Source organism: Curcuma longa, chromosome 2 (genome assembly GCF_044706935.1).
Source record: "Curcuma longa cultivar G26 ecotype Majalengka, Jawa Barat chromosome 2, ITB_CL_G26_1.1, whole genome shotgun sequence".
Classification (NCBI taxonomy): Eukaryota; Viridiplantae; Streptophyta; class Magnoliopsida; order Zingiberales; family Zingiberaceae; genus Curcuma; species Curcuma longa.
The window spans coordinates 15,586,230-15,598,391 of record NC_133862.1 but is presented as its reverse complement, the minus strand read 5'-3'; the positions used below and the strand labels follow the sequence as shown (position 1 = coordinate 15,598,391).

The 12,162-nt window shown below is 37.9% G+C and overlaps 1 protein-coding gene across 1 annotated transcript; it reads left to right on the top strand.

The window, feature by feature from the left end:
* The first annotated feature begins 915 nt into the window (after positions 1 to 915).
* On the top strand, positions 916 to 2,517 carry LOC141822211 (acyl transferase 4-like). The gene is made up of 2 exons (XM_074709648.1): positions 916 to 1,347; positions 1,565 to 2,517. Exons 1-2 carry the CDS (start codon positions 916 to 918, stop codon positions 2,393 to 2,395), a joined length of 1,263 nt encoding a protein of 420 aa, XP_074565749.1. The 3' UTR covers positions 2,396 to 2,517.
* The last annotated feature ends 9,645 nt before the right edge of the window (positions 2,518 to 12,162 follow it).

Below are 12,162 nucleotides of genomic sequence, written 5' to 3'. Positions count from 1 at the left end.
TTTTTAATATTAATCAATTATAGTTAGATATTGTTGTCATTAATCGATGAGGGTGCTCTTGGTTAAATTATGAAGATTTTTATTTTTATTTTTTGTGAGATTAGAGGTTTATTAAAGATTTATATATATGATCTTAATTACAAGATTGGTAGTGAGTTGTAAATAAAAAAAAGTAAGATATAAAAAGTCTTGTATGATTTTAAGTAATCATATTTAAAAAAATTTATTATAATTTATTAGAGTTGAAATCGTAAAAGATAAAAGTTTGAAATGAAAAAAAAAAACAAAACAAAACTTTGACAATGGAGCTCTACCCGTTTACACCGATAGAAAGCTCAAGCTCCACCAAGATTCACCTCGATGATCCTTTTGTCAATACGTCGTCGCATCTTTTAATTCATCGATAAGGACCTCGAAGAAGATCTAATTCACTATTAAAAAAAGGATTTTAGGGATGAATTTTTGCAATAAATTTTTTTTATTGTAAATTTGTAATAGATTTTGTGATGAACTTATATTTCGTCGCTGATTTATAACAAAATTTACGATAAATAATAATTTATTACTAATTTAGCAACGTATTATTTTTTACTATGAATAATAATTTGTTGTTAATTTTGACAATGCAACTAGCGGGAACAGTTCGGTTGAATTATGGTGGGCCGTTTACTTGGACTGATCCCTCTGGTTAATCGGCGACAGCCAGGCGCCGTCTTCCCCGACGTCCTCTGCTACGTGAATGCACGAATGTTCAGTGTCTTATTAGTCACCTAGCACTCCATGCATCGCCTCGTTAAGGTTAACCTCTTCTTAAATACAACGACGAGGAAACAGAAACGGGATTAGCTGCTCTGTTTACCAGTCTTTTTCTCTCCATTATAAAAGGAACCCACCAAACTAAAGTTAACAGCACTGATGACGATGAGCTTCACCGTGACCAAGGTAGCCGAAGAGCTCGTCGCCCCCAGCGGCGGCGGCGGCGGCGCCCAGCCGAGCCTCCCCCTCTCGTCCATCGACCATGCCATGGGCCTCAAGTTCTTCGTAGAAGTGGTCGCCACTTATGAAGGCGGCGGCCTGCTTCAGTCCCCGGCCGACGCCATCAGAGCCGCGCTGGCTAGAGGGCTGGCCCACTACTACCCGGTCGCCGGCCGGCTCGTGGTGTCGGACGAGGGAGAGCTGGAGGTGGCTTGCACCGGAGAGGGGGTGTGGTTCGTCGAGGCGAAGGCGAGCCGGTACAGCCTCAGCGATCTGAGGAACCTTGAGTTCCCTCTGGCGATCCCCAAGGAGGAGCTCCTCCCATGTCCGCCCCCGAGTTTGGACCAGCACGAGATGATCTTGATGCTGCAGGTTCGTTTTTCGATTTGTGCTGATTTTGTCCTCTGAGAACATCTCGAACCATGAACGCGCCGGCGATGATGAATATTCAAATGGTTTTCGGAAAATTGTTCGACGATTTTAATAATCAAATGCGTGTTGACCGATTTGACTAGTTCTGAAATTGTAAGATTGATCTGATTTAGTCAACTCAGCGGTGAATTAATTAAAATCTACCAACGATTTGCAGGTGACGGAGCTCAAGTGTGGCGGCTTCGCGGTCGGAGTTAAATTTCACCACATGGTGTTCGACGGCATCGGAGCCGGCCTCTTCCTGAAGGCCATCGGCGACATCGCCCGAGGCCTCCCTGGCCCTGCCGTCGAGCCGGTCTGGCTCAGAGAAGCCATCCCGGCCCCGCCGATACGCCACCCGAAGCCCCCTCCGACGGTCGCCTACAACTTCGTTCGCTCACTCCGCGACTTCCCGCCGCACGCCATCAACGCGATTAAAGACTCGTACGCGCGGGGGACGTCCCACCGCTGCTCCACCTTCGATGCGTTGTCCGCTGTCCTCTGGCGGAGCCGCGTCCGCGCCATCGGCCTCGCGCCGGAGGCCGACGCCCACTTCGTCTTCCCGGCTGACGTGCGCCACCTGGTGAATGCTGCCGCCGCCGGCGCCTACTACGGCAACTGCGTGTACTGCTCGACGGTCTCGAAAAAGAGCGAGCTGGTGGCGCGCGCCCCGATGGCCGAGATCGTGGGGTGGATACGCGAGGCGAAGGCGAGCCTGGCGGCCAAGTTCGCGGCTTGGGCAGCGGGCGACTTCGAGGACGACCCGTTCAGGGTCCCGATCGGATACGACACGCTGAACCTATCGGACTGGAGGAGGGTAGGGTTCCACGAGGTGGACTACGGGAGCGGGGCGCCGCGGTTCGTGGCTCCACTCAACCACCACGTGTTCTTCGCCGGCGGGATCCTACTGAAGCGGCCGGCGCCGGAGCAGGGGGTGCGATTCGTGGGGCAAGTCGTGACCAGGGAGCACGAAGAGGATTTCGTGCAGCAACTGAAGGAATTCGTGTGAACACGAAACGACACCAAAGTCCATAAAACGGCGCTCCTCACGTAACGCTAATAGCTACGTTACAAGAATATCTCTTTTTATTGACCTTTTTCTAATGAAGTGAATAATAAATTTGATCTGAATTAAGTATATATAATTTTAATAAAAATTAGTACATAACCATATAGACTTTGAAATTGTCCAACAGTCTCTTATAAGTTGGAGCCGTCAATTTAAATTATACATATCAGATTGACTCACTCCATCAAATAATTAAAAAAATTGAATTAATATTTTATCAACTTATTTTAAGATGAGTTTAAGTAGGCCGATCCGCCTAGCCCCGCTATTAGTATGGGTCGGCTCATGGCTGACCTGGATTGGCTCGCGAATTGAAAAAAATATTTTTTTAATTTAAAATTAAAGTAGAAAGTTCAATGGATTAATGGACTTGACTCGTCTAAATCGTAACTCAAACTTAAAAATTTCAACTTGACCCATTTAAACTGTAATACAAATTTAAAATTTTTAATATTATCTATATTTTTTATTTTTTGATAGGCTCGTGGGTTGACCTGCCTAACCCCGCAACCTATCTTGAGTTGAGTTGAGTTGGAGATTTCCCAATCTGCCAAGTTGGTGGGTCAAACCACCCCGTCATATGATAAGTTTTTGATGGATTGGCCCACCCCGTAATAAGTTGACTCGTTTGACAGCTCTACCTATAGTTAATCTATCTACTCAAATTTAAATTTTAAATAAGAAATAATCATGTAATAATTTGACTTTTTGTGTAGACTCGACCCTAGTTTGGAATCAACAATTCGACGGTTTGAAACCATCGGTTTGACTGTTCGAAATGGCGGTTCGACAGTTCTTGGTAAGTCGACTGTAACCTTACGGTTCATGATTCAGAAATATTGTCGGTTCACGATTTGCCACAGTTCAAGATTATTAATATTTTAAAATTATAAATTTATAAAAATTATATATATAATGAATGACTTGCACTGACTACATATCCCTTACGCTTTTAAAGAAGTATCCCGAACCTTAGAAGTATCACTATCTATACTGTTAGTGCAGCGGAAGCGGTTCGTGGATTGCTAGAGGGGAGGGGATGAATAGTGACCTGCAATAATAATCTAACTTATTTCTCTTACTAATTAACTAGCAAGGGCACACACATATTAAAATACAAATATAATATAAAAGTGAAGAGACATAAAATTTACTTAGTTACAACTCTCGAGTTGTTAATCAAGATTATGAGTAACTCTATTAAAATCTCCTTTTTCAGAAATGACTCGGAGGCAGAGAAGCCTCTTACAACGATTGTGCAAAAACTATAACAAACAGAAGATAATTAAAATCAAGTGTGGATCTTTTTCTTCGAGCTTCAGTCTATTCATAGCGTTTCTTCGATCTAATGGACGTGGCATCTCCAGGCACTTGGATTCGTCGAAACTCCATCCACTTGGCAACGATCCGTATAACAACTCTGGGCCTTCTGGGTGTCTGGAATCTACTGATGTGCACATCGCCCTGATCCATTCAACAATGACTCGTTGTGACCTAGAATGACCATCCAGGCACTCGGAATGGATCCGAGCACTTGGAATAGCTCTAGGCACCTAGAATGGTCAACCTTCTATTGACCATTTTCCTCTTTCGTTCAGCCTTGGTTGCTATGCGTAGTCTTCTTTTCAGCTTCTCGTCTCTTGGATGCACCAAGACCTTCTAGCTTGTTCTCATGTGTCCTTGTTCCGCTAGAGTACTCTTTTGCAACTCCTCATATCTAGAATGCACCAAGCCCGTTAGCTCCTTTCGCATGTCATCCTTCTCGCTTACTTCTGTCTTCTGCCAATGTTTGCCAACTAGAACACGTGTGTTATCTTAAATATCTGTACACTTAGACACACACATCAAATATAATAAGGATATAATTTTTGACTTATTTGGATACACATCAAAATTCTACTGGGTACTAATAATCTCTCCTTTTTGATGTTGAGCAAACTAAGTTTAAAATTATAATAAATTACTAATAATAAAAAACTAAAGCAAAAATATTCTCACTCCCCCAACATTTATGCCTAATTTTTTATTTCTCCCTTTTTTTATAACAACAAAAAAACACTGGGGTTATAAAAAAATTTTGATACTAATTATTTAGACCATAAAAAATTTTAAAATTTTTACCGGAACACAATATCATTAATCATGAAAAATTAATTTTCATAAAAAATTAATTAATTTTCTAATTTTTAAAATATGATTTTCTTCTAATAATTATTGAAAAATATATATTCAATTGTTTAAAAATTTTAAAATTTTATGTTGATAGAGAACATGTCATATTTTCAGAAAAAAGTAATTTTCATAAACTTTTTATACAGAATATCCTAAAGAATTATTTTTTTCATATCAAGTCAACCATAAAAAGAAGAAAAGAAAAAATTTTCTTAGTTGACTATCCTATAAAATTTTAAGATAGTTAAAATTGATTTTAGAATCCAAAATAAATTTAAATATAATAGATTTATCAAATATTTTTTGAAATAAATTTTAATACTTTTCTAATTTGGTCTTTAAAATTTTTATAATTATATTTTGATCTTTTATATAATTTATCTGAACCAGTAGAAAATTTTCTTAAGGATGTTTTTAAGGAGTCTACTTGGTCCCTTAGTCTTAAATTTTTAGTTGTTAATTTTTCATATTCTTGCTTAGGGTATATACTAGAAAGTTTATTTTCTAACTCAAGATTTATTCATTTTAATTCCATGTATTTCTTCCTAACTTTATATAATGACCTAGATAACATTTTAATTGCATGGTAAAGTTGATCGGAAGGAAGGTTATGTATCTCACTTACCATTTTAATTGAGACTCCCCTATACTATTGCTTTTGTTGCTTGATGCAGAGCTTGTTGGCTCTTCTTGATGTGCTGCCATTAATGCAAGCTCTATTTGTTCGGACATCGAATCTTCTGAGGGGTCGTCCCAAATTACTTTTAAATTTTTGTGTTTGAGCTTCGTCTTTTCGTTCCCCTTTCCTTTGGTTATTTCTTAAGTTTGAGACAGTTATCCTTGATGTGAACTTCTTCGTCACAATTGAAGCACTTTACTTTTCTTTTCTCCTTTTTTTTAGCAATTTTGAGATATGGTTCTTATTAAATTTGTTAAATGTAAAAAACTTCTTCATTTTTCTTACCAAGTATGCTTCTTCATCCATATCTAAGGATATCTCTAAATCTGAGTCGTCCTTCTTAGCTTGCAGAGCAATGTTGTTGTTTGATTGTTCTATGTTTTTAAATTCCTGCACATCGAGATTTATATAATTCCAAGGTCGAAAATAATTCTTCTAACGTATTTACCTCCAAGTTCTTCGAGATGTAATACAAGTCCACTATTGATGTCTACTCTTGGGTTCTTGAAAATGCATTCAATACATATCTAAGAGTGTTTCGATTTGTAAATATCTCTCTAAGATTGTTGAGACCGGAGATTATCTCTTTTAGCTTTGCATATAGTTGCACCACCGTTTCTCCCTTCTCTAGTTGGAGATGAGTTAGTTGATTCCTCAGCAAATCCCTTCTAGCTAGCTTTACTTCTGAAGTCCCCTTGTGAAGTTCTAGGAACTTTTCCTAGATATCTTCGGCTGAGTCATAATGGGCTAGCTAGTGAACTCCTGTACAGGTAACACATTAAGTAGATGGAACTCTACCTTATCATTAGCTGTGAACTCGTCTCGTTCATTTTTGGTCCACCGTTGTTCATCGATTTCTTCTCCATCCTCGTTCTTGGGCACTTCGAAATTATGTTTAATACAAATCATTATTTCAAAATCTATTTTGAAAAATACCTCCATTCTCTTTTTCTAAATTGTGAATTCGCCCTCAAACTTCGGTAGGTGAATGTTTGATCCGACCATACCTCCCTGATCTAGTTGCTGAGTTGGTAGTTAGTCCTTCTGAGCAATCCTACTTTGATACCAATTGTTGGTGCAGTGGAAGGCGGTTCGTGGATCGCTAGAGGAGAGGTGAATAGTGACCTGCAATAATAATCAATTTATTTCTCTTGCTAATTAACTAGCAATGACACACATATTTAAACACAAATATAACATAAAAGTGAAGAGGCACAAAATTTATTTGATTATAATCCTGGGGTTGTTAGTCCAAGTCTATGAACATCTCTACTGAAATATCCTTCTTCGAAAATGACCCAGAAGTGGAGAAGCCTCTTAAACGATTGTGCAAAGACTATAACAAATAGAAGACAATTAAAATTGAGTGTGTATCATTTTCTTTGAACTTTAGTCTATTTATAATTTTTTCTTTGATTTGATCGTTGTGCTGATGTGGCATCTCCGGACGCCTGGAAGCCTTCCAGGCACTTGGACTCGTTGAAATTCCATCCACTTGACAACAGTCTATATAACGGCTCTGGGCCTTCCGGGTGCCTGAAAGGGATCCGAATGCTTAGAACCTATCAATGTGGGCATTGCCCCAATCCATTAGACAATGGCTTATTCTGACTTGAAATGGCCATCAGAACGTTTGGAGTTCAGGCGCTTAGAATAGCTCCAAGTGCCTGGAAATGGCCAACTTTTTCCTCCTCAATTCAACCTTGGTAGCTTTATGCAGTCTTCCTTCTAATTTCTTGTTCCTTAGATGCACCGAGCCCTTTCTGCTCGCTCCCATGCATCCTTCTTGCTCTGCTAAAGTACTCTTCCGCAGCTCCTCGTACCTTGGATGCACAAAGCCCGTCAGCATCTTTCCCGTGTCATCCTTCTTGCTTACTTGCATCTTCTGCCAAGGTTTGCCAACTTAAACATGTGTGTTATCCTAAGTCCCTGTACATTTAGACATACACATCAAACATAGCAAGGATCAAATTTCAGACTTATTTGACTACACATTAAAACTTCATTGGGTATTAACAAGTATTTCCTTGTATCTTAGGTGTCCGAACTTATTCAGGTTTGTCATCGATAAATTGAATATCGTGATCCTCATTCGGATTGACTATTTTTTTACTGTTCTGAGATTGAGATGATAAACCTCCTTCTTCCATTATAATTATAGAATTGAAGTCCGAATCGATCAAGATTTCAAAATTAAAAGATGAAAGTAGAAAAGATGATGTGAAAATGATGAAATAAGCTCTTTCTTTATAGAGTTGGGAGAATAATTGACATTAAATTGTAACTATTAATAAAAAATAGTCAAATAATCTCAACAGTTAAAAATATAAAAAAACTCTCTCAAAACAATCAAAATTATTTTTACTTCTTCCCTCTAATATAAATGAATTGTTACATAGTTAAAGAAATTATTCACTTTTTTACTTAATTTTTTTCCAATTATTAATAATAGCAATATAGTAAAACTATCATTGATTAGTTATTAAATAATTAACTAATACTTAAAAATATCAATAATTGTAGTATAGTTGACTAGGATATTAGACGACCTAAGTTAAAGTCTCAGCATTTTAAATAAAATTTTACTATAAAAAATACCATCGAACAGACGATTCTAACTGTCGATTTGAACCGACAATTATTATTGGGTTGGAATCGTAACCGACCCGATAGGGTGCCGGGCCAGTTATAGTTTTGGCCCATGCAACTAGATCAATGGGTACAACCTGCTGACCCAATTACAGGCCTGATCTGATTCGCACCCAGCCCGGGGTCGGGTCTACTTTTATATTCCAAAATATGCTAGACTTGCACCCTAAGCCTACATGCCTACATGTATAACTAGAAGTGCATCGTCGTTCTTTAAATAACATATATATATATATATATATATATATATATATATATTATTTTATTAAAAAATATATTTTTTTAAATTTTAAAAAAAATAAAATTAACCAATTATATTTATTAATTTAATAAATTATTTTATTAAAATAATTATTTTTAATGAATTATTTTATTAAAATAAAATTATCATATTATCTTTATTAATTTAATAAATTATTTTATTAAAATAATCATTTTAATAAATTATTTTATTAAAAGAAATATAAATTTATTTTAAATTTAAAAAATATAAAATTAAGGAATTATATTTATTAATTTAATGAATTATTTTATTAAAATAATTATTTTAATAAATTATTTTATTAATATATATATATATTTATTTTAAAATTTAAAAAATAAAATTAACAAATTATATTTATTATTTTAATGAATTTTTTATTAAAAGAATTATTTTTAATGAATTATTTTATTACAATAAATTTAACAAATTATACTTATTAATTTAATGAATTATATTAAAATATAATTGAATGAAGGGTAATATAGTAAATATAAAACTGGTAATATTTTATTCCCTCCAAATAAATAAAGTAAACCAAACAACATTAGGTTATATTTTATGCCCCATAACCTTGGTTATGTGATTACCTGATAATCACATAACCAAGGTCATATATCATAACTTGAACCAAACGCACCCTAAATACTTATTTCAAAACCTTCTCCCTATTAAACTTATTTATTTTTAATTAAGTCAAATGGGAATGTTTCAGATAACTACAAAGTTAAGTTAAATGTTTTTAAAGTATTTTTCAAACTACTACTTTTCTTTTTAACGCGTTTTTAAACTACAAAGTTAAGATAAGTGCCTTTAATGTGCTTTTCAAACTACTACTTACCTAAGTTAAACTAAGTGGTTTTTGCTGACAATCTTTGCCGGAGAGAGTGGAGTGGCTGAGAGCTCGACTGCCGAGAGTCGACTGCTAAGAGCCGAGTGCCAAGAGCTCGACTGTCAAGAGCCGAGAGCTCAACTGCCGAGAGCCGAGTGCCGAGACGCCGAGTGCTGAATACTCAACTACCGAGACGAGTGGCCGAGTTGCCGAGAGGCCGACTTCTGAGTGCCGAGCCGAGAGCCGAGAGCCGACTGCCGAGATGAGTGGCCGAGTTGCCGAGTTGCGAGTTGCCGAGTCGAGTGGCCGAGTGCCGAGAGTCGACTGTCGAAACGAGTGGCCAAGTTACCGATCCGAGTCGTCGAGTCCGAGACGTCGAGAGCCTATAGCCGAGACGCCGAGTCTGAGACGTCGAGTGGCCGAGAGCCGAGGCCGTGACGTCGAGTGCCGAGACGAATGATGCCGAGGCCTGCGTTCAATGCAGCTTCCTTCAAACAGATTCGTCCCCTCCAATGGTGCTTAGAGGTCACGACGGATGTCTGTTTCTTAGGATACAACGACAGGACCGGAGAAACGATCAAACACAGAACGTTCCCGGCGAACTGATTACACCCAAAGACTATCACCGGCGAATTGATTAATGGTTTGATTTGAAACGTCAGTAATAATACTCGATCATTTCAACGCCAAGTCATTAACTTGTCCGTTACAAAAATGGAACGGGATGGTAAAATATTGATTGATCTGCTTGGGCAAATTATGTCATGACCGGTCCGACATTCGACGCGCACAGGTCACGCTCGCAAACAAGTTACCTTGCGGGGTGCAATCCGGGCCCTGGATTTGCACCCCCTTGCGCACCTACGTATGAGAGAGAGCCTCTTCCCATGCATTTGTTCACAACATCAATGCTTGTGATACAATATAAACCAATTAAGTTGCCCCTCAACTACCAATATAAAACTAAAACTCCTCCATATGAGGATCTTCTCTATCCTTCCATTTCTTTATTTCTATTTACATTTCCAACCATTTTAAAGTGTTTTCCAAACTACAGCTACTAAGCTTTTTTATGCTTTTCTTTTAAACGACCAAGTTTTCTTACACTAAGACTAAGTTTTTTTTTTAAAAAAAGCCGAGTGGTTTTCAAAAGTTAAGCTAAAAAGACTACGTTAATTTAGGGGAGAGAAAAAATCTCTTCATGTTCTTTCAAAAGTTAAGTGGTTTTCAAAAGTCAAACTAAAAAGACCATGTTAATTTAAGAGGAGAGAAAAAATCTTTTCATGTTCTTTCAAAAGTTAAAGTGATTTTCAAAAGTTAAGCTAAAAAGACCATGTTAATTTGAAAGAGAGAAATTGAATTAACAGGGAGTTTTTTTTTAATGGTGTTTAACTTTAAAAATGCTTTCAAAATGGTTTCCGTCTATTTGATACTTAACTTTAAACTAGATTGTCATAATAAAAAGAGAGAGATTGTTGGTGCAGGGAGCACCAGATAATTGAACTTATATTTTGATAATGCTAAAGGGTTCAAATTTAAGATTAAATTGTGGACTAATGAGATGAGCTGACACTACAAAAAAAACAGCATTTGTGACAAAAAATTTTCGTTGCTATAAAGTCGTCGCCAAATTTCTACGACGAAAACTTTCTGTTTGTTGCAAACATTTGCGACGAAACAAGTAATTCGTCGCCAAATTCGTCGCTAATTGGCGTGTTCGTCGCCAAAATCGATGACGAACGAGCGATTCATCGCATATTTTGCGATGAATATGCTGTTCGTCGTAGATTTTGCGATGAATACGCTGTTCGTCGCCAAATTTGTCGATGAACACGGTGTTCGTCGCTGATTTTGGCGACGAACGAGCCCGTTCGTCGTCGATTTGGCGACGAACACGCTGTTCATCATTGAATTTGGCGACGAACAGGCTGTTCATCGCTGAATGTCTATGATTTTGAAATTACCCATGGTTTTGCGATGATTTATTGTTTCGTCGCAAATCTGCGATGAATTTGGCAACAAATTATATTTCTCCGATGAAATTTATTCGTTGCTAATGTAGCAACAAATCTTTATTTGTCGCAAATGTCGTTGCTAATTAGCAACAAAAAATGATTTCGTCGTAGAATTTGTTGCTAATTTGCGACAAACAAATTTCGTCCCAAAATTTCATCCCTAAATATCTATTTTTTGTAGTGTGATCTGAGTATGCAAATAGCACAGGAAAGTCTTAGCTGGAGGATAGACAAGGCAAAGTCCTAGCTGCAGATTAGGCAAAGAAATCCTGGTTAGTGGGACTGAGCAAGGAAGACTTGACAGATCAAAAACACCAGACAGGGAAGTCTAGGCGGGTCAGTGGACTAGACGTCTAGCAGGTTGATGGGTCAATGAAGATCGGACAATGAAAAGAAAGTCTGGATCAGAGGATCGGATGCTGAACAGGAAGTTCAAACAGGTTTGGATCGTATGTTTGGTAGAAAAGTAAAATCTTCTGAGATGAGTGGGTGAGGGCGCGCTCCCTTGAAAGAAATAGTACATGTCGGTCTGACCTAGGATTTCACAAGAAATCCAAAAGTCAAGATCAGACAATTATAAAATTGACTTAATTTCTTGTATTATACTTGTATTTCTCTAACTCTGTGATGCAGAAAAGCAAGCTTAAAGGAAAATCAAAAAAGGAGGTTCTGGACACCCCTATTGGATCCAAATGCCTAGAGGGTTTAGGTGGCCCAATAAGCTCCAGGCGGCAGAACATCACTTCTTGGAGCCAGCGAGGCGGATGAGATGGCAAGTCCTGATTGACAAGGACACCTCAACCTTTAGGCACCTAGAACAGTCTAGGTGCCCGAACAAGGATAAGACACAGCGAAGCAAAGACTGATCTTGTAATCACCATGTTAGCATTCCAAGCACCCGGAAGGGATTCAGGTGCCCGGACATCACTTCTTTGGGCCCGGATAGACCATGTGACCTGATTCTCGTGCCAACTTCCTATTGGACTTTCGACTATCAAGTATCTGGTCAACTATGACTCATTTGGATTTTTCATATCTTGTCAAATATCTAATCAACCTTGACCTATTTGAATTTTTGCTCAACTAACATATTGATCA

Bases quoted from the DNA above. Each gene is read 5' to 3' on its own strand.
- LOC141822211 (XM_074709648.1), top strand. From the start codon at position 916: ATGACGATGAGCTTCACCGTGACCAAGGTAGCCGAAGAGCTCGTCGCC. The intron at 1,348-1,564 runs GTTCGTTTTTCG...AACGATTTGCAG, and splicing joins AGATGATCTTGATGCTGCAG to GTGACGGAGCTCAAGTGTGG.